The 21,591-nt window shown below is 39.8% G+C and overlaps 1 protein-coding gene across 7 annotated transcripts in view; it reads right to left on the bottom strand.

Annotated features, from left to right (window-relative positions):
- Positions 1–21,591, bottom strand: part of pde4ca (phosphodiesterase 4C, cAMP-specific a) — a 66,969-nt gene that overhangs the window by 6,542 nt on the left and 38,836 nt on the right. For 5 of the 7 annotated variants that reach the window (XM_042497488.2, XM_088085286.1, XM_042497493.2 and 2 more), the window contains 7 exons: positions 10,380–10,571; positions 9,044–9,088; positions 7,685–7,721; positions 6,889–6,962; positions 6,710–6,762; positions 5,654–5,766; positions 1,248–1,341 (listed from right to left, as the gene is read on the bottom strand). In XM_042497488.2, the coding sequence (XP_042353422.2) occupies positions 1,248–1,341; positions 5,654–5,766; positions 6,710–6,762; positions 6,889–6,962; positions 7,685–7,721; positions 9,044–9,088; positions 10,380–10,571 (608 nt within the window). The remainder of the gene's footprint in view (positions 1–1,247; positions 1,342–5,653; positions 5,767–6,709; positions 6,763–6,888; positions 6,963–7,684; positions 7,722–9,043; positions 9,089–10,379; positions 10,572–21,591) is intronic. The other 2 variants (XM_042497489.2, XM_088085287.1) reach the window with 1 other exon arrangement.

The following is a 21,591-nucleotide window of genomic DNA, read 5'->3' as shown; positions in this document are numbered from 1 at the left end:
GATCGAATAAGCAACAGGACACTTTGCAGGGGAAAACCACCTAAACTCATAGGTTCAGACTATTTAAGGTTTCTACCAAAACATGTCTAGACACTTAACATTCAAAAAAACACTACAATCTTCTCATAATTTCTGTGCTTGAATACCTGTATACACCCTGTGTCTAAGACGTTCTGTTTTAGCTCCAGTCTCTTTACGCTCCCCTCCAAAAAATCAAAGTTTGCTCTGATTGGTCAGCGTTTCTGGGTCCTCTGTATCTCTATCTCTACACTGTCATTTCAGCGGGGGAATGACTGTAATAATAACACTTTCTACCATGAAATATCACCATTAAAGGCTTCTAAACACAACTGTTCCAGAAGGAATATGATCCAAAATTGGGGAGAAATTAACCTCAGCATCCAAGATTACATGTTTCTCTGCTGTTAGCATGTAGCCCAGTGTGACAGTGTAGGCTACATAATGTAAGTACTTGCAGTGAAGTGCCTGGAGCAGATGACTATACAGAGAAATTCAGCTCACAATGACATCATACTGTAGCCAAAGTAGAAAAAACAGTTGGAAACAGACTATTCAGAAGGGTGTGAAACTTGAGGTTTTTGCTCTAGGTGATTTTAAATATGATCATCCATCATTGTAACACTATATATGACACAAAATAAAGTCAAGCATAATAGGACCCCTTTAAGAATTCCAATCCATTATTTCCATGGCCTGAAAAATTTCAATTAATATTTTGCAAAAATGAGCTACTCTGAAATCCAGAAACAAGAGAATTAAGTCTTAAAGTGGTGACGTCATTAAGTATGAAGGCTGGAGCTGCTTTATGGACAATGAATGGTCCACTGAATCTTTGGATCCAAAGAGTGTTTGTTTTCTCTCTTTCTTTTTTTACACCCAAATGAGCTTTATTGCACTGTAGTGTTCTCACTTCTGAAACAGAAAATGTGCCCATATACTCATTCACCTGGATGCTCTGAGGGTAATGTATAACATATTTTTATCATAAATGGAACAGCTCCAGACTTTTTTACTTGATGACATCACAAATTAAAGATTTAGCATTGTGTTTTTGATTTGGGAGAGAGTTGTTCATGTTATTCAATATTTTTGGACTTTCTTAGACCAATGGAATAACAAATATGAATTTTGAAAATGGCCATAGTTGCCGTTTAACAATAGCATAACTTATATGACACATATTTCTTTGTAAAACTTGTGGATTATACAAAGTGAAGGTGTTTTACCAAGGAAGGTGCTAGCGATGAACTCAGACACCTGGTTCCCTGAACGACTGGTTTCTGACAGCTGGGTGAGTTCTCGGTTCAACATCCTCTTGAACTGAGGACAAACAGACACACACATGTATCCATGAGTTTGATCATACACACTGTTTGCTAAAAAAGCGGTCAGGCAAGGACAGATCAAACATCTATCTTTCTTCCTGCAAACCAACAAAATCATATCAGAAGAAACACACTCTTTAAAGAAATGTAGATGTGTTGAATGCTGTTTGGTTTTTTTGTCAGACATTTTACATACAGATTTGGTGTAATTAGAAAGGGACAAGGTGAATTCTTCTACATCAAGTCATGGTATAAATGTCTTTCAATTGTTTGTTCAACAAAAGTTCTCTTCTACTGCCATGTTTTTGAGGGAGACATGTTCCCTGTATCCCCCGAAATCTCCACCTGTGGTATATATTATTATTGCTTCAGACACAATGAGTTGAATGTACAGAGTACAGATGCCACAAAGCAATTCACATCTCTTGATTCCCTTGTCCTTAAAAGACAAAAGATGTTTTCTTTTTAAACAAAACATCACATTTACTCGTTACAAGAGATCCCTCAGAGAAACTAATATAAGACAACCATCAACCATCCTAAAATATACTCAGAATGGCTACACCTAGATTCCCTCTCTGAAGCTTTCACATGTGCTTGTCTTACGTCACACCGTGCAGAAGCCAGTGATTGGACACAGAAACATGCATGGCTGATTTTACGAGTAGTAGCGTGCACTGCACCCAAACACATGCATGCATGTGGATTATGTTCATCAAATCAAAAATGTACAAATCTAACAGAAGGTGTCTTGTGTCTCTGAGAGTCAACTGTCACGTCTCAACCACCAGTTGTTCACTTTCTCACAAAATGAGCAACATGTGAGTCCCAAGCAGTCTCTACCCTCCCTCCCATTTCATCCTCTTGCCTCTCCTTACCTGAATGAACATCCACGACACCGAGATGAAATAACTCACTTCTGGCATTTCAGCGTAAAGTCAAGCATGGGAGCAAAAAATAAAATTGACTGAGAGAGCAGAGCTTTCTGGTGGTCCTCCGGCACTGCCTGTTCGACAGACAGCAGGGACACTTTGTGCTCCTGTACTGCTTGCCTGAGCAAAATCCAAAGCGAGCAGACAGTCCACTGGTTAGTGCTGTGGAGGCTTTGATCACTACAAACTGAACAGACGGAATTAAAAAAAACCCAACTGTTCAGAGGTCCATGTAAAAACGAGAGTGTGGAAGCATAGCTGTGGGAATGTTGTGGGATGCGAGGATGCAAGGCAGAGAAGCCATACTCCCTCGCTCCCCCTGACTCTCCCTCATTCACTCAGTTACTGCCTGTTCCCATATGTGTGTAAACACAGCGAGAACGAGGTACTCTAATCCCCGCCTCCTTCCAAAAATGTCTAAGAATAGCAGCCAATCAGGCACCTGCTGCAGCAGATGATGGGAGAGTCCGAGTGCCCTCATTGGAGGGGAGATGTACAAAGTGGGCAGGGCCGAGTGTGTCGGAGGCGGAGGTAGTGTGAGACACCATGTGCACCAAGTTTGAAGAAGATATGAAGGAAAAGCTTTGAATGGATGGAGGGGAGGGTTTTCATTCATGTTGCCAAGAATAAAAAACTGTACACTGCGTTCCACAAAGATGAGATTACATCGACCACTATCAAAAATATGATTGGAAACACAAGACAACTACATATTTTGGGACAGAAATTCGCTCAAAGCAGGTTGCTACAACATAACAAAAATGATATGGTGATGTGTGATAATAAACTGAATTTATATCAAATGTCATTTTGCGGACAAGAAATGTAACAGTTCATTGGAGTTAATCTTGTTAAAATGGGTAACCCAACTCATTGCTTAATGATTAACCATATTTATAAACTGATGTCAAATACTATACGACAATAAGAAGTTTGAGTGACAGGAGGCCAGTTTCTTTGCCTTTATATTTAGTACCAAATCAGACTGTTAACAACTAGGAAAAACTCTGAATGGGCTCACGAGCATTTCCACAACTGAGCTATTCGAACTCAAATGTCTTGATGGTCCAGAGAAGTCTCAGTCTCCCTACAAGACACTTTCAGGACTCATTAGAGATCTTTTTGTGACAAAACTGTTCAATGAATTCATCAAAGATGCAAAAGCAACGTCCACTCTGGCCTCCCTTTGTTCCAAAGTGCCAGCGTGGATAATTCTTCCCCACTGACAGCGGCTGCTCATTGACTGATCTGCAGCAATGTGAGGGTTTGTCTCCCACAAAGCTCCAGCCTCCGCCACGTGAGCGTGAGCGTGTGGCTTGTGGCGTGTGGCGTGAGTAACGGTATATGTATATAAACAGGCAATGTATGTGACGGAAGGCAAGGCGGGCAATGTACATGTATACGATGGGAGGAAGTGTGTTTATGTGAGCGTGTGCATGCTGTGTGGGCGGTCTAATTGTGGAATCACATGAGTGCCGGGCTCCAGTGTGAATAGAGGGATACACGGAGGTAGAGTGGATGAGAGGGGGGATGCCGTTTCATCTCCAGCTACCACTACCTCATTCACATTTTTCTGCACATGAGTGGGGGGAAGGGAGTGTCTATGTGTCTAGTCTCTATTTGCATGCATGAAACCATCCCGCTCATTCACAGAATAAGCCCCTCTTCCACCCGCTGACGGACGGGAGATTCTATTCATATTTTCTTGATGGATTCTTTGTATGAGTGAGCTTTCAGATTTGTTTAGGGATCAGTGAAGGCTAACTGCACTTACAGTACATGACACACAATCCACAGGCTTAGTGTTGTACTTTGAGCCCACTGTGAATTGGGCTGCAGGAGATTATTATCCATTAATGAAAAATCTGGTGAAATATTTTAAAATGTCCTATGTATTGCGTTTATTATCCATTCTAATAAAAAAACGCTGACGCATTCAATATCAAAAGGGAAACACTAATTCAGTCGAATCATTTGATTGCTGAATTTTAGCCATTAAAATATTACTTTACTGACAGAATGAACATTTGTATATGAATTACTTAAGTTGCTTTATTTAGAACTTATGAAGAAAACTTGTCATTCTTGCATGTTTCCAAGATGAACAAAGATTTTTTTCTTTTTTTTTGTGCAATAAAGTAATACGCAGACACACAAACAGAAAAGAGATCATATGAAATATGACTGAGACAAATGATAAAAAAAACCAAAGGGGACATAAATGAGTAACAGAAAACGCATACAAAAAATGGAATTGAACACAAGTTCAAACCAGAAGGGTATTTAGTAGACGAGGCAATAAAGTAAACAAAAAAAAGGAGGTCCCAAGAAAATTCTTGATGAATTGGAGTAAAAGGGGGCTGCATTTAACAACAGGAGAACTGTATTACAACATGTTTACAAACTCTCACAACTCATGCAGTATAATCCAAGTATACAGTTGTATTCCCAGTACTTCCCACACATATCTATAACACCTCTGAACAGGAATGTTACAGGCGAATATGTTTGAACTCTGTTTGTGCATTCCACTGAGCAGAGTTCAAACGCATGCACTTGCCCAAACGTGCTACTCATTTGTGCATTAGACTTTTTATGCAAGAGTGTTTTAACTATTGAGGTTTTTGTAAAGAGTGTTGTAACTATTGAGGTTTTTGTAAAAATGCATGTGTTCGGGGAGGCACTCAGCATATGACTGCATAGAGAGACTTGGATTATACATCAGGAGTTTTCCAATACAGTTTTGCTGTTGGTAAATGCTGATCCCTGCGACTCCAATTCATCAACATTTGCTGTTTTGGATTCTTTGTTCATCATGGAGGCATGTGAGAAAAACAGTTTTCCTCAAAAATCCAGCGTAACACAGGGTGAGTAATTGATACGCAAATGATCATTTTGCGGCTTAGTAATCCTTGGAGGGCTCATCTGAGACAGAGAACACCAGTAGAGAACACTTTGAAAGAACTGCTTGATATTGGTGGATAATTTAACATTCATAAGCTGAAATTTGGTTAAATGCAGCATTGATTATGATAGGTTTAACTATATCATTGTCATGAACATAAAGATATTGGAACTATATATTTAAAATGTACTGGTTTTGACCTTGGTGAGGTCAGGGTCATCTACTGTACCGTGTTAATGGAGTTGGACTACCTAAAAAATGGCAACAAGATGAAAATGACTAATAAACTCCTTCAGGGGGGTGAATCATAGTACAGATGAGATTGAGTGCACTGCAAACTTGCACTGTCAAATGCCATCCTGAACAGTGTGGCAGTGTGTATTCACCTTTTACCCTGTGACAGGTGAGTATGTTTACAGTGTATCACTTTGAGGCTGTTGGTAATGAGTTTGTGTATTATGTTGAAGTACCTTGTTGGACGCCATCTCGCTGACAGAGTGTCGAGTTTTCAGTGTCTCTAGTTGTTCCAGACACCAGTCCAGCTCATCTAGAGTCTCAATGGCCAGCTGCTGGTGAGGCTCCTCTGTATCACACAAACACAGCAAGGCATTATGGGAAGAACTCTCTCTCTTTTTCGAGAACACCATAAGATTTACATGCAACTACGTACATTTACTAGTACAAATTTGAGGTATTTCTACTTTACTTGAGTATTTGTTTTGATGGTACTTTATACTTCTGATCCACTACATCTTTAGTTTTGGTTACTTTTTATATTAAAATTTCAAAACTTCTAATGAGCCTTTCAAACATTATTATGTCTTTATTGGTTAGTAGGTGTAACTCTGTTATTTTGTGTGTGTGTTTTTTTTTAAAAGGGATTCACCAAATTCACCAAAATCACACAATATCAAAAACAAACTAATTGATTGAAGCGGCAGTGGACCATCAACTCCTGTGTTTTGAGAATTGAAATTACTGTGAGTTTTTCTTGTGTGTGTGTGGAGGGGGGGTTAATCAAAAAGTCTGGTGGCTAAGAGCCGCTGCTGCCTCTGTACACAGCAGTACATTGCTTAGCTTCCATGGCGGTACTGCTTATCCAAACTGGGGGCGCACCAACTGACATCTACTGTAGGTAATACACTCACTATGGATACCCAGTGATCCAGTAAGTACCTCACAGAGCCCCACTTCAAAAGATCTGCACTGTCCCTTTTAAGTCGCATACTATGCACAAATTTTTACTGTTTTTTCAATGCAAGATTTTAAAGGAGCACTCTCACATTGTGGTATTGATACTCAACATAAATGATCTAAACACTCACGACACGCACTGTATTTCATGTATATTTGAATCATATTCATTTACTTTTTCATTACTGTGACGTGTTACCACTAACCCAGATTTCACAATTCACAAACTTAATCATGACAATGTCTTTGCCGTCTCTCTGTCTCTCTAACCAGGGTCAGTGTTGATAATGGGATGATAATGGTAAATAGCCCATTCAAATACCAGTACCAACCTGCAAGACTGGTTTTGCACATGGATGGTGGGTTGCTGCCTGAGGATCGTGTCCTGTAGACAGAGACCATCCAAAGTCAGCGAGCATAAGTTGTACTGTTACTACAGCATGATTATATTTCTCAGGTGTGACGTGAGATCACTACAGGATTCATTTTCATACATTTTCTAAAAACGTACTTGCTGGCTGTGCGATCTTGCTGGCCGGTTATGACGGCAAAGTTACTTCGCACTGTCCTCAGGCTGGCGAGGACCTGTAGGACAGACACAAGAGACTGAATGTACAAGATCACACTGTGACGTATTTGTGAAATAATGAAACCACAGACGTGACTTCATTCATAGCAATAAATACTTGCACAGGCCCTCATTTAATTCATCTTAACTACATCTAGATGCTGTTTAATGTGAATCTCTGACAAGCCTTTGAAACTAGATACTGTGGCTTTCATCTTCCAAGCTGATCCGCTATGCAGAGGCATTCCCCTTTCTGATGTTTTGATGGCATCACTGACACCCCTCTATGTCATGTCTGTCACTCCATCTGTAGCCAAACACTGACTCAGCACGTAGAGGAACCCCACAGAGTATCCGGTGTCCAGGCCTGAACCATGTAGCAGCCCTTATCAGCCAGCATGCAACGCCAAACAGCATGATCCAGCAGTATTGGATTCACCGCTTCTTCCACGGTGTAAAGTGAGCACAAGTGTGACGCACATCCCACGCAAGAGCCAGGCAACGCCGGCAGGATGCCTGATCCCGTCACAGGGCCAACATAATGTTGAGGGGCTGTTCCGATGAGGCAGTGAAGCCCAGTCTCGGACCATCTGGAGTTTATTCTGTTTTTTTTAGAGACCTGCTGTCTTTTGCTAACATGATTGGACATGATTTTCCTTTTATTTGACCAACTGGCAAATTTTCAAATTGCACAAAAAAGCTTCCAAAAGGTTGTGTGGAAAGGTTTCAGAGGACTCACCTGTGCAAACGGTGTAACAATCATGTCTTCTGTATGTCTGCAAATACAGAACAGAACACACAGAAGGAAAAGGCATGAAACACTGACTACAGGACCAAACTATAATCTAAATCTTTAGCAACTTTGTTAAAGGGACTGTTCACCCCCACATTAAAAATGACAGATTTTTCCTCTTACCTGTAGTGCTATTTATCAGTCTAGATTGTTTTGGTGTGAATTGCCGGGTGATGGAGATATCAGCTGTAGATATGTCTGCCTTCTCTCAAATATAATGGAACTAGGTGGCACTCGACTTGTGGTGCTCAAAGTGCCAAAAAAATACATTTGAAAACTCAACAGCAATGTCTGTTTCCAGAAATCATGACTTGGTTGCTCAAGATAATCCACAGACCTTGTTGTGACCAGTTTCATGTCAGGACTATTTTCTTTCGACCCAACTACATCCGCCAACCGTATCATCGTGCAGAAGGAAGCATCTACTATTAGCTCACCTAGCACCACTGAGCCAGCGAATGTTACAGTTCAGTCACGAACATGAGCTTCTCATACATGAGTAGATGCACGCTTCCTCCTCTGCAGGGATAAAGTTGAGTATATTTAGGTAGTAAGAAAATAGTTCCTACATGAAACTGCTCACAATAGGGTCTGTGGATTATCTTGAGTGACCGGGTCATGATTTCCTGAAACAGACATTGCTGTTGAGTTTTGTTTTGTATTTTTTGTTACTTTGAGCACCACAAGCCGAGTGACATCTAGTTCCATTATACTGGAGAGAAAGCAGGCATCTCTTCAGCCAATAACTCCAACACTCTGCAACTTACACCAAAAAATCCAGACTGATGAACTGTCCCTTTAAAATGAATTTAAAAGAAACCAATCTGTAGCTAGTATTGCTTTGATTTTACCCAAAAACAAAGCTTGTCTGTGAAACCAGGCAGACAGACAGAGACTTAGTTACCATCATTACTTACTCAGATACCCTCATCCATCACTTTCTTGCCATTATTCTGTCATAGTGTAGCTATGTCAAAAAACAAATACGTCATGCACTGCGTATAGTAAAATTGGTGAGGGAACAGATTGGGGTAGGTGGAGGGGTGGGTGATATAAGTACAAACTAATAAATACTCACAAGTAAATGAAAACCCAGACTTGGTTGTCTGTAATTAAGCATCACATGCAAAAACAAACAAAAGAGAACTGGGTGTTTTGGGGGGGGGTCTAATGAGAATCACAGGTGATATTAGGTTATGTTCGTCAGGAGGAAGTGGAAAAGGGCTAATAAGCCATCTAGGGGGAATGCAGGGGACAGAGTCAGTGTTTTTATTTTTATCTTTGTTTTATCATGTTTCTTCTCACCGAGATGATAACCAGTTGACTTCCCAGTGCTTCAAGCTTTCTTCCCTTCAAAAACAGATAGGCGAGAGGTGATGAGGAGACCTGTGACTGCTTACTTTACACACTTAAAGGTGTTAAGACATTATGAACTGTGTGGGGGGGGGCTGTTTAAGGGAGATTTTGTAAACACAAACAATGAAAAAATAAAGGAAAAGGACAAAAAGTTTGCCAGTTTCTAGCAATCCAAGTGAAGCAGATTTAACATTCAATTATTTGTCATCATTTGAATAACAACAAGCTGTTCTAATGTTGAGCTGTAGGTCTGTGGACTTTTTGGACACACGTAATGCACAGCATGTTTTAATACTGCCTTTGAGCTATTGAAGAGAGACTAGGGTACAAATTCATCAAACTTCACTTAAAGTTGACCCTCTCATTAGTATTTGTAGGAGTTTTTAGCAGAATACCTTTGAAACAACAAAATATAAAGTCATGAAAGAGAAATCATGCCTCAAACAGGGCTCTCTAGGTATCCAAATAAAATGACAAAAAGGCTCGTTTCAAATTTGAAAATGAAAACGAGATGGCAACTGTTTGTTGCATCTTGTAAGGGAGCCAACCCTTGAACCAATGCACCATCTGAATCCTCCAATGTGGAAACCTCTCAGCACAAAAAAGACAGACAAGAAGGGGAAAATATAGACATGTCTTTTTTTGTTAAATGGCTACCTAATCATGCCTTGAAGAAGGTCTCTGACCATGAGTTTGCTTATTATTAAGATTTTTGCAAATATTTGAGTGTGCAGATGCTTTTTCTTTCATTTTGTTGCAGGGTATTTAACAGACTACAAATATGTATGTAACCTTACTGTGGTATTCCAGCATTAGGATAAAAGTCTGTGTATTGAGATGTCTCATGCTACATCCATGAACATACAGTATATATTCAGGATAAACACTAAATATATACAGTTTACTGATATATGTTTTATGTGATCAAAAGCACAGCACACAGGGCAATATTATTGAGCCTGAAAGACTTTATAGTAGGATATCATTTTTATATTTTATAAGAGCATCATAGGTTTTTTTTCAGGCGATGAAACAGGATCTTTGTGTGAATTTAAATCTGCAGAGCTGAGCTTGTATATATTAAGCTGTGGAAAGCATGTCCTCCTTTTTGTGTATTCAAGTGGAAATGGATCACTCCATGTCAAAATAAGCACACAACATTAAAGCAGCAGGGACCATTGAGAGACAGTGGACTGAGGGGCTGCATATGAAGGTTGTCATAATCCTGAATAAGTCAAGTGTCTCCTAACAGAATCGACTCGTGAAACAATTGACATGAACTTACAGGTCACTGGCAGTGGAGGAGTTTCTGGAAGGACCTTTGGGTGAAAGGTCAAAGTCAGAGTCGGAGCGGTAGAGGAAGGATTCCCGCCGCTGGCTGTGAGGAAAGTTGGCCTGTAAGACCAGACCAGAGCCAGGGCTGGCCTGGGGGTCCAGGGGGCTGCGCCCCACTGACAGTCCATTCTCCACATCAAAACTACAACAAAAGAGAGAGAGAGAGAGGGGGAGGAAACGCATTGTGGTTAGAGGACTCGAAATATATCTCATGGATAAAAACAAAAACGTGGATTTATTCCGCAGTATGGAAAAGAAATGAAATAGGAACTCATGCATCCACCCTGGACCCCCACCTCTTGGTTTAGGGGTTGCCATTTTCCATAAAAAATTACAGATCAGAATCTCTGAAGAGGACAGGCATGCATCAGAAACAGGGCTGTGTATTAGCAAGAATCTGACAATACAATGCGTATAATGATACAGGGATTATAATTCAATATATTGTAATATATTTACGTACCCGCGACCCGACCCTGGGTAAGCGATACAAAATGGATGGATGGATGGATATATTTACATACTTTAAGCAAGGCGATATAATGTGCTTTTTTGTCATAAAACACACAGCACATGCATAAAATCTGAGTGAAAAAGTTTACTTTCTTTTTGCAATCAGAATAGTGGGAGCTGCATCGGTATTTATCGGTTAGACTGCAGTGGAAAAGTCATATGGCTGAAGATAGATTACAGCTGAAGCAGGCGAGGTCTGAACAATACACAAAATTAACCACTGCCCCGAATCTTTGCATGTACACTAATAATTCAAATTCAATGCAGTGTTTTTGAGAATCAACAAAGTTTCACAAAACCTACAATCACGATATTTAAGTGTATCGATATGGTTTCACAACCCTAATAAGGAAGCATGTTGTCCTTATATATCTGTTTTTAGATGTATCGGTAATGAAGCTCGACCCATGTTCCACTTTTCTATCACATCATGATCTGATCTAATTTCCAAAGACTATTCACATTTTTCCTATTTTAGTGCACATGTAAATAAATATTCTTTTACTCATAATGAGTAATTGATTGAACAAGTTTCAGTGAGTACAGCAGGTATTTCAGATGTGATAGTGAGACAAATACATGGAAAAATGCGGACTAATTCACAGACCAAGGATTCCCTTTGCGAATGAAAATGTTAAGCTTGTGGCCATAGACTACCCAGTCAACGTTTGAACTCTTTCTGAAAAGGCAGAAAAACACAATCCCAGGATCTACTCCTGTTGCGAGAGACTGGTACTGCTACGGCAACTGGGGCTGCTCCAGTAACAATGAGAGGGAGAAAAGTCATACACAGTACAATACTCCAAATCCAAAAATATCACAAGCCTTCATCACTGGATAACAACACTCAGCCATTTTCGTCTCTTGAACAGGAAAATAGTGTAATTTAGAGGAAAGCGTGACCATTATGAACCAGTAAAGACCAAAATAAGAGCTAAAAATGACAAATTTAGTAGGGAGGCAAAAAGGATAATAGTGTGAAATGTGTGGGAGTGCAGTTATCACACTATGTGCCACAGAACAGGCTAAAATCAACACTGCGTGTAAATTAGTCTGCGATAAGAAGAAGCAAAATTAGACAGAAACCACAATGAGGGGGTGTTGAGAGCCTGATGGCTGCATATAAGTGATCCTCCTGCCACAGTCGGGCAAACCTTATAACTGACCCAAAGAGCAACTTACAACACGCTGATGAGATACAAAAATGGCAGCAAAATCTGTAAATAAAATGTGCAAATCAAGAAAAAGAAACCCTCACAAATCCCACCACTTCTTCTAGCCAGCAGGTCTGCATGTACTTGAAATTAAAACAACATGAGAGATATGATGTGCACTTCATTAAAGGTGTGAAGCCTGCGCAGCTAATGTCATGCAATGTGTGTGTATGTGTATGAGCATCCAGAGGAAGTCCGCATGTGAGTGACTGTGTGTGAACAGCATCTGAGTATTGACGCGGGGTCATGTGAGTATGAGTCTAAAAATAGCCCTGCGCTCAGGTGAGCAGGAGTTCCTCCTGATCAAACACGATCTGACTACGGAGAAAAAAACCCACACCAAATAAAGGCACAGCAAGGCCTCTCTTCACAGTCTGGACACGTTTCTGCCTTGATCCACATCTCTATTTTCCCACAGCCCCTCCGCTGACATGCAAACCCACAGAGACTCCGTCAACCTGCAGCTCTGTTTGGCAACACGTCTCCTTTTCTAAACAGTCTGATGAACTCCACAGGAGAAATCCACGCTCTAGCAAAACAACCACTAGCAGAACGTGCAGGATTTTGGACACTAAGGCACACATTCAATCTTTTTCAAATAAATACAGCAATGGAAATGATATTTAGAAACAAAAAATCTCTGGAATCCAAGGCAAACAAAAATGAGTTATGGCTGCAGGAGTGTTAGCTTTGAGATGTCTGTTAATGATAAGTGTGGGAAATAATGAAACATAACACCAAAACATCATCACAGTCCCGACTACATCCCAAATTCCCGGAAAGAGTACTGAATATCAGAGCATTAAATACACTGTAGTTGTGTCTATACATTACAAGCTACCCTTGATTTCATTTGATTAACACTATGCACCAGAATACATATTATGTGTATGTAATATGCGGATATATGCAAATATGTGGATATATTATGCCTACCATACATCAGAAGACTTCTGAAAGACTAAAGTCTGACATCTGAAGCCAGATTAGTTCTTAGTCACACACTATAAGATTTTGCAAAGACTGGGGATATTGCTGGGTCACTATTTGCAAGACTACAACTAGATTCCTTTTGAGATTGTTTCCCATCTGCTCCTGGTGGAAAATCTTACACCAAACTCCCTTTACAGAATATGACATATTAACAATTCTTCATGTGTCGGCAAAAACACATGGCTCTAGAAACACAAGATAAAAGATTTCATCTGTTGACAGTATTCTTTTCCATTCGACATCAATGTAATCCATCAAGGTAAACTGTATTTGCCTTCGAATTTTACATTTTGTCATTGTAACTCGCGATCAGCCTCTCTTGGTTAGCTGCACTGTTTCAGTGGGAGGAGACTGTGGAAATATGAGGTGAACTGGTTGAAGAACTAAGATTTCTCACTAAAATAAGTGCTGGTCGGTGGATCAGATTGATGCTAAATTAAACACTAAATCTTGCTCACTCCACAAGTTTCTCCTCCTTTTCTACATTTCAAGAGAGCAGACACTTGTTTACGTTCTCGCACCTTCCCGGAGTCGTCTCCATGGTTACTGTCTACCCAGTTGGCTGCTGGAGAAAACACAGCGATTGTTTGTTAACAATCTTGACATCATTGCACTTCAGTATTTGCAAGAGGTAAGACTAAAATATTTTGATAATATTAACATGTTTGATTTTGTAGGAACGTCAAGACCAGACAGCTCCACCTGAGTTTTATCAGCTTACACCAAACTGAAGAGATCTCATGATTCTATTCTGACATCAGATATTTGTCTGCAGCAATGAAATCACACTGCAGACAACAAGTACAACTGATGCAAATGACATTACTTTTGCAATTATTTGATCATAAACCAAAGTATGGTACAATTAACATTTAGAATACTGAGTAAGGTTAATGGATTGATAAAATTATTACAATTCATCCTGAAAGGAATGATGATTTGACATAAAACCACAAATACCATCCTTGTGGTGGCACTTCATTAAAATTCAGGGGATCACCAAAGTCAGTAGATTTTATCATCTAGGGATCATGAACGTCTGTACTAAATTTTGTGACAATCCATCTAATAGTTGTTGAGATACTCTAGTTTACGGTAATTACAGCTTTAATAACATTAATACTAACATTTGATTGCATTGAAAAATCCAGGCTTTATATTTATAATATATAATCATAGGTATGCATGGACTGCAGCATGCGAACATCCCATTCATTCCCCTCTCCACTCTTCCTCCAGTGCCCCTCCCCACCCTGCTACCTCGCTAGGATGCTGCATGAGGACAAGACGTTGGTGTGTTACTGGCTATTACGTAACACTGAACAGAAGCCCCCATCCCTCCATTCATGTGACAGATTCAGACTCACTGACTGCACTATACATAGCCAAGGAGAGAAGTCAAAGGGAGGAAGGGAAGACAGTGGGGTGAGGGGTAAAATAGGGCAAAGAGAGCGGGAGAGTAAATACAATTTCAAAGAGCAAGAGAGTACAGCCTGTTCTGAGCCACGCACATGAGTGCTTTTTGGTTAACTGTGCACTGTGTGACTGGGCCAGTGTGGCTCCAGCTGGTGGTGTGCACGCCTGCAAATGTGCAAATGAGTATTTGACTGTGTGTGTCAGATGTGAGTGTTAATTCATTGTCATTTTTATAGGAAACATTTGAATTTTATGAACGTAAATTATGCTTGTTAATGCACTACAGCACTGCAACGTGCCACTTTACACACCTATAGTATGTAGTTGTAACCTGTAAGAAATAATCATGATCCCTGCACAATCACCACAAGTACACATGGAGCTTGACGCTACACCCACTCCTCACTCTTTCTCCTGCTGTCTCCATCTATTTTGTTCTGTCCTCCCTAATGATGCTGCACCCCTGGCTGCCCCTGCGTGCTCTGACCATAAACTTGTGATTTCTATATTTGTTTCTGCACGATGCTTCTGCCTCTGTGCGGCTAAATTTAGCCTCCCCTTGCATGGGGAATAGACCGAGAGAGGCAGCAACGCAGCTAAAAATAGACTTTCAGGTAGAATACAGAGCCATCCCCTCCCCTCTCTTTTCCCTCTGCATCCCAAAGCAGCGGATTTTTTTCCCTCCATTCATGAATATTTATGGAGAAGTTTCTATTTGGAGCCGATGCTGAGCTAAAATTAGATCACAGATCAAAATATCGCCCACGTCTTTCCCTCGCTGCTATTTCACTTCCAGTTTTCTCGTCTTTCTCAAGGGAGTGAACATAGTCGTGACTCTAACTCATGACTGGACTTTTTACCTTTTACAAACACACAGACACAATAATAGTATAGTTCTGTACACGCATGATTCCCTGTAGCACTATCACAATGATCTCTCTTAGGGTTTATATGAATTAGGGAAAGATACAAAGCAGCATGAACACGAGGAGTAGATGTTGCCAAGGTAACAGCAAATAGGGAGCTAAACTAGTGTTAACAATTATTTTAAAACACATACTGTCTTCATTATATGAGGACTGATTGTAGTCTGTTTTTTTGTAGGACTGCGTCACTTTTGAGCCCATTGTTTGTGATACTGATGGTGATCTGATACTTTATATTTCCTGATATTTCTGTTACTGTAGTGTACAAACCCACTGCAACTAATTACACACGCGTTGGGATTAATACATTAATACAAGATTTTTTTCTGGAGATGGAATACACATTCTTCTATTGTATTGTTTATTAACACTAAAACATTAACATTAACTAAAATTCTATTTTTTTCATGCAGGGAATGTAGCTGGAGTGGACATGCTACAAATATGAAACACAAAAAAACAGGTCCACAGTGCAGGATCTTTAAGCGTACACTTTTACAATATGTATACTAAATATGTCAACTCAGGCCTTTTGTTTTTTCAAGGGGTCAGAGGTCAGCGGACAGGAAGCTCCCACAGAGGCACTGTGGCTGTTTGAATGGCTGGTCTTCATATACCACTCTATTGTCTTTGCATCTTTCACATGCCAGCCAGTCGCACCCGCCCACGTCTTCTCTCACCCTCTGTCAGTCGTTAAGTGATCAAAATAAAAAGACCAGAATGGGATATTTTTTAAATAACTGTGTTGAGTGGGAGGGTGTTGTTTAATAATATACCAGATAAACTTGCTAGTGAGTGATAGCTGATGTGTAAATTCAGGGCTGTCTGGAGAACTGAAATGGATCTAATAAGTCCCTCTGAGGACAGGGTCCCTCTACTGGGCTTTGGTGAGACTGCAAGAGCTGACCAATTTGAATATTCCACTGTGGAAATCCAGTGTACTGCAGAACTCAAACAGTCGATTGATGACTGATTAGTTGCTCCACAAAGAATTGATCAGTGACAGTTTTGATAACTGATTATCTGATTATTTGCTGGAAAAAAAGCGTAACTTTGTTATACTGCTCTGAATTCTATGTGTGAAAAACTCAGACTTTACATGTACTTACATACTTTTTTTTAGTTTTCAGTGACAATTTGCAGCAGAATTTTGTTCAACATGATCCATGTTTCCCACACAATTTCCCAGACAGAATTTCAAAACTTTTTCATACCTTGTCAAGGACCCTTAATAAAATTTTTTTCTTCATGTCCTACTTGAGAAACATACATGATGGTAAACAAAACACCACAAACTGACACATTAGACTGACGTTACATCGACAGCTACAGAAAATTACTTGTATAAAATTATGTTACATTACATGGAGGGTCATCCATGTAAGATTACTGTAACTAGTTCATTACACACAGCAACATTTCCACGACTTTTCCAAAACTTTCAATGATTTTTACAAATTCCATTACTTTTCCTGGCTTTGAAATTGCAATTGGGAAATTCTAAAACTTTTCCAGGTTTTCCATGACTGTGAGAACCCTGATCGTCATAGATGATCATAGATCATCAAGATCCAATTACACTGGAAGTCATTAAATGATCCTTCTAATTGTCAATAAATTTAACCTGTATCTCACCCCTACATATATCGCATCTCATCCCTTTCACCACCACCAGACCCCTCTGATCCTCTGTGGCATGTTGGCTGTGGCCCCTTCATGAAATAATAAGAAAAAAAAGTTTCTTTCTGTAGAGGCTCCTCTGCTCTGATAAAGTCTGTCACAGGTGATTTGAGAGGCGGGGCTGTTGATGTCTTAAAGATGCTATTATTATTTTATATCTATTCTAATCTTGCTTTATACATTTATGTACTTACATGCTTGTATGTGTAACATAAAGTATATCTTTACGTACTGTAAATATGTCTGCCTTCGTGAAGCACTTTGGTGCCAACACAGTCTCACAGAAATATGTGCGCTCTCAATGCATTACATGGTTGTGGGCACAATATGTGTTAAAATCACGCAGTGGCAACACTAAAACCATGCCACACCAAAGTCTATTACAAATGGCTGCAGTCTCAAACATGTCATTAACAGGGTTAATGTTTAAATAGTTAACATAAATAAGTATGGGACATAAGCGACATTAAGTAACATACTTTGCATAGCTATGTAAAGTCTGTTAAGCTATTTTACTGAGTTGACTTTTAGTTTTACACGTGACCTGAACAGCAGTCTCCTGTTTGAAAGTCCATGTTTGTTTGACCTTTCCACCACCTCTCCCATCCCCTCCTGTGTGGCCCTTTTTTCTGTCTTTATTCAGTTGTCCACAAGGACAATAGATCCTCATCGACTTTGCACTGGCATTGTTTTGTGTTGCCAACTTTTCATTTTAACACATTTCATGCCCACCACCACACAATTTCTACTAGACTGGGCCAGACTGCTTTTTAGGTGTCGTATAAATTAAATACACTTGAAACATGATAACACTGAATTATCACCAAGCCCTATACCGTAGATGAGACAGATTAAAAGTGCTTTTCACATCTGCCTTAAAGGCGCCCGCTCATGCACAAAGACACACAAACAAACATACAGCTGATTACTTTCTGTAGTCTGAAGACCAAACTGGAGCCAACATTCCTGGGCATCATAAAGCCCAAATAAAAAAAGTGTAAAGAGAGAGGTGTGTTCCAGCGTTTGTTATTTAAGTGGCTGGCTGGTAAGAAGTGTGATTGATGGTAACCTGTCAGTGGCCCTGATACTCGACACCCCGCCTGCGTCACTGCCTGTCACGTCAACGTCAATCCCATCTGGGGAGCATTAAAATACAGGAGCTACAGGGCAGAGCGAGAGAGAGAGGGAGTGCGGAGATAGGCCTGTAAACCAGGGCAAGCTGTCATCTGAACCTTCATTCATCATTCCCAGGTCTGTGCCGTCACACAGCCAGAGGTAGAATTTGTTACACCAGAGCCGACTTGCAGGACTAGTTCAGCCATTTATTCAAGACACTTAAAAGAAGGCTTATGTATTAGGGCTGCATGTAACACAGATCTCATCTAGTGATGCTAGCGAGTATTAAATTTCCTTCGATAATTTGAAATAATCTCCATTACATGACGATGAGCATGTGGAAAGCAAATGAAAAGCTGCGGAAAAAGCTACAAAAGTGTCAAACTCAGACTTTTTTCCCCTGCCGTGCTGTTTAAGTCTTTGAAACCTGAATCAAGGGGTTTTTTTTAATGCTGCCTTCAGACGCCTTTCAGGAGCTATTTAACCCTCTTAAACCTGAGCAAATCGATTTGATTTCTTAAAAAAAAAAAAAAAAAAAAAACAACAATGGGGGAAAAAAAGGCAAAGAGCAAGTTGGCAGGAAATGTGGCATAAATTATAATGTTATATTTTAAATTATGTGATAGAAACAATATACAGTATACATTTTAAAAAAATAAGAATCATTTTCAGCACATTTTTTGGGTCATTTCTTGTTTCTGTTTCCTTTTTTTCTTTTTTGTGCTTGTTTTGGGTAATTTCTTTTAACATTTTTAAAAATTTAAACATTTTGCTAATTTCTAGGCCATGTGTTGTAAAGCTGCATAATGCCTTCTCCCCACTTTTTTTTTTTTTTTTTTTTTTTAAATCAAGGGTTTTAAAGGGTTAAACATCAAAGTGCAGGCTGCATATATATATGCACATGACACATGAAAGATGTTCTGGAGCAAACAAGGATTTTGGATTGTTTTAATTAGACCGCAAAGTTCACACCAGCAGCTGAGAGTCCACACCCTAAAGCTCAACACACAGAACAAAGTAGACCACAGAGGTGGTAAATCTGGCCACATTAGAAACACAGGCCTTTAAAACTGGTCTTGGAGCAATTTTAAATTCACAGTGACATTTTCTATGTATAACACAAGAGTCACCAGTGTGTGCTGTGGGATAAAAGCTGTCTGGTTGTTTTCACTGTGGCCCCTCACACACTGGGAGAACCACCCTGTTTGTTTGTCTTGCCCTTCCTCTCCTTTCCTGTGACATCATATTATTTGGCCGATGCCGTCAACGTGATGGAGGTGGTGTATTTTCATGAGTACGCAGTATATCTACATCAATTTACAATTGCCTAAGTTAAACTCTATGTCTATTACATTCTGGCCCTAATTCTTATGTAAAGAAGTATTTCACTAATGGAGGGATGGCCTTTTTTATTAAACTAAGCTGTCTGTGCAGCAGCAAGAGGCAAATACTTTTCCCCCTCTTGTTGAGAAGTGGTTAAATAAATTTCATGTCTGCTCGATAAATATAAAGCTACAGCCAGGAGACAGTTAGCTTAGGTTAGCATCAAAACAGGAAACAGAAGTGATGCAATCCCTCCAGCTGTGATACAGCGATCTGCAACTTAAAATGTCGCCTGAGAGCATAAATTGGGGGTCCCAAAGTCCCCTGTCCTACTTCCATGCTTGGATCACATCCATCTTCAAACTCTGCCTTTTATTTTGATCTCAACTACGTACTTGTAAAGTTTTGTGACTGCATCTTGCGCAGTTGCGACATTATCTATGTGACAAAATCCGTCCACTGACAGACCAACCGACATATAGAGACATGTCAAAATACTGCAAACTGCCATGTAGAGACACACACACACACACACACACAAACACACACACACACACACACACACACACAGACACATACACAGACACACAAACACACATGCATACACACACACAGATTTGCATGGTGTAAACATTAATAATTTCAGCCATCCCGAAAAGCATCAAGCGAAAGAGAGGAGTGTTAGAGGTGCTGGTAGGCAAATTTTGTCAGCTTTGGACAGAACCAGGCCAGCTGTGGCCCCCTTTTTCAGTATTTATGCCAAGCTAATAACCAGCTGACTGCTGCAGCTTCTTTTTTGAATACAGACATGAGATCGGTCTCGATCTTCTTAGCTAACTTCCTAAAAAAAAAAAAAAAACCCAATAGGACTTTTTCCCAAAACTCTTCCTTTAACTGATTTTAGTGGCAAAGTTCTTGTGTGGGCAGCAGCATACAGGAAAACATTAGATCTGGCTCCCAGCACTCCCTGTTTGTGCCCTTGTCTCTGTTACTGCCTAATCCTCCTTGTTAAAAACCATGTGGGAAACGGCCACACACTACACTTAGATCCCACTCACAGTATTCAACACTGAATTTAAAAAGTGCAGTTTAGCGGCTATTATTTCAGAAAATACTTATGAATAGCAACACAAAGAATAACCTTTCAGCCATTACCATCTATCATTTTACACCCAACAAAAAAACAGCCAATATGTCAACCTTTTTTAAATATAGACATTATGCAACTGCGATTTCCATGTATGTGCATTGTTCAGAATCAGGCAGTGAAAAATGGTTTTTAAAGAATGTAAGCCAATGTAGCATTAGTTGGCATAAAAGAAAAGCAGGAACACAGAATCACTTCACTGACCTTTTTATGAAACAGGCCACAGTTAGAAGACAAACTGTATAATGGGATATGTTTGTGTAGAGCTGGTGATGTGTAAAAGACGGCATAGTTTCTCCTGTTGAGAAACAATATTTTATCATAAAGAAAATAAAACATGTCATTTTAACACATATAGTGGAAACAAATAGATCTATGCCAACGAAAACAAAGACTAAAAAGTTTTGACTTTATATAAGACTGTATTTGCTTCTCTCAGCGACACACATTAAAAAAGTGTGTGTGTGTGTATGTGTGTGTGTGTGTGTGGCGCCCCTGTCTTACTGTACTTAAGTCTGTCCACTGTGATTAAATCGGAACAGTTTATTTTGCTATGAACTCAGGACAGCTAAACGCAAGAGACAGACAGAAAAATAAAGACCAAACTGGTGTGTGTATGTGTACAGTACGTCTGTGTGTGTACATGTGTGTGTGTGTATAATTATTATTACATGTGAACTGTTTTCTCAGTGTTCCCTCTCTGACTGCTGTAATCACCCTCTCAGAGCCCAGCCCTCTTCCTCTGATCTTTCCTTTGTAAAACAACACAATGCCGACATGACGCCTGCACTGGTGGAGCGCATGCTGACCTCTGGTGCACTTGAAGAAGTATTT

This window comes from Plectropomus leopardus, chromosome 12, assembly GCF_026936395.1.
Source record: "Plectropomus leopardus strain MGB_pleo_1.0 chromosome 12, ASM2693639v1, whole genome shotgun sequence".
In the NCBI taxonomy this organism is placed as follows: Eukaryota; Metazoa; Chordata; class Actinopteri; order Perciformes; family Serranidae; genus Plectropomus; species Plectropomus leopardus.
This window is presented reverse-complemented; position numbering and strand designations above follow the sequence as displayed.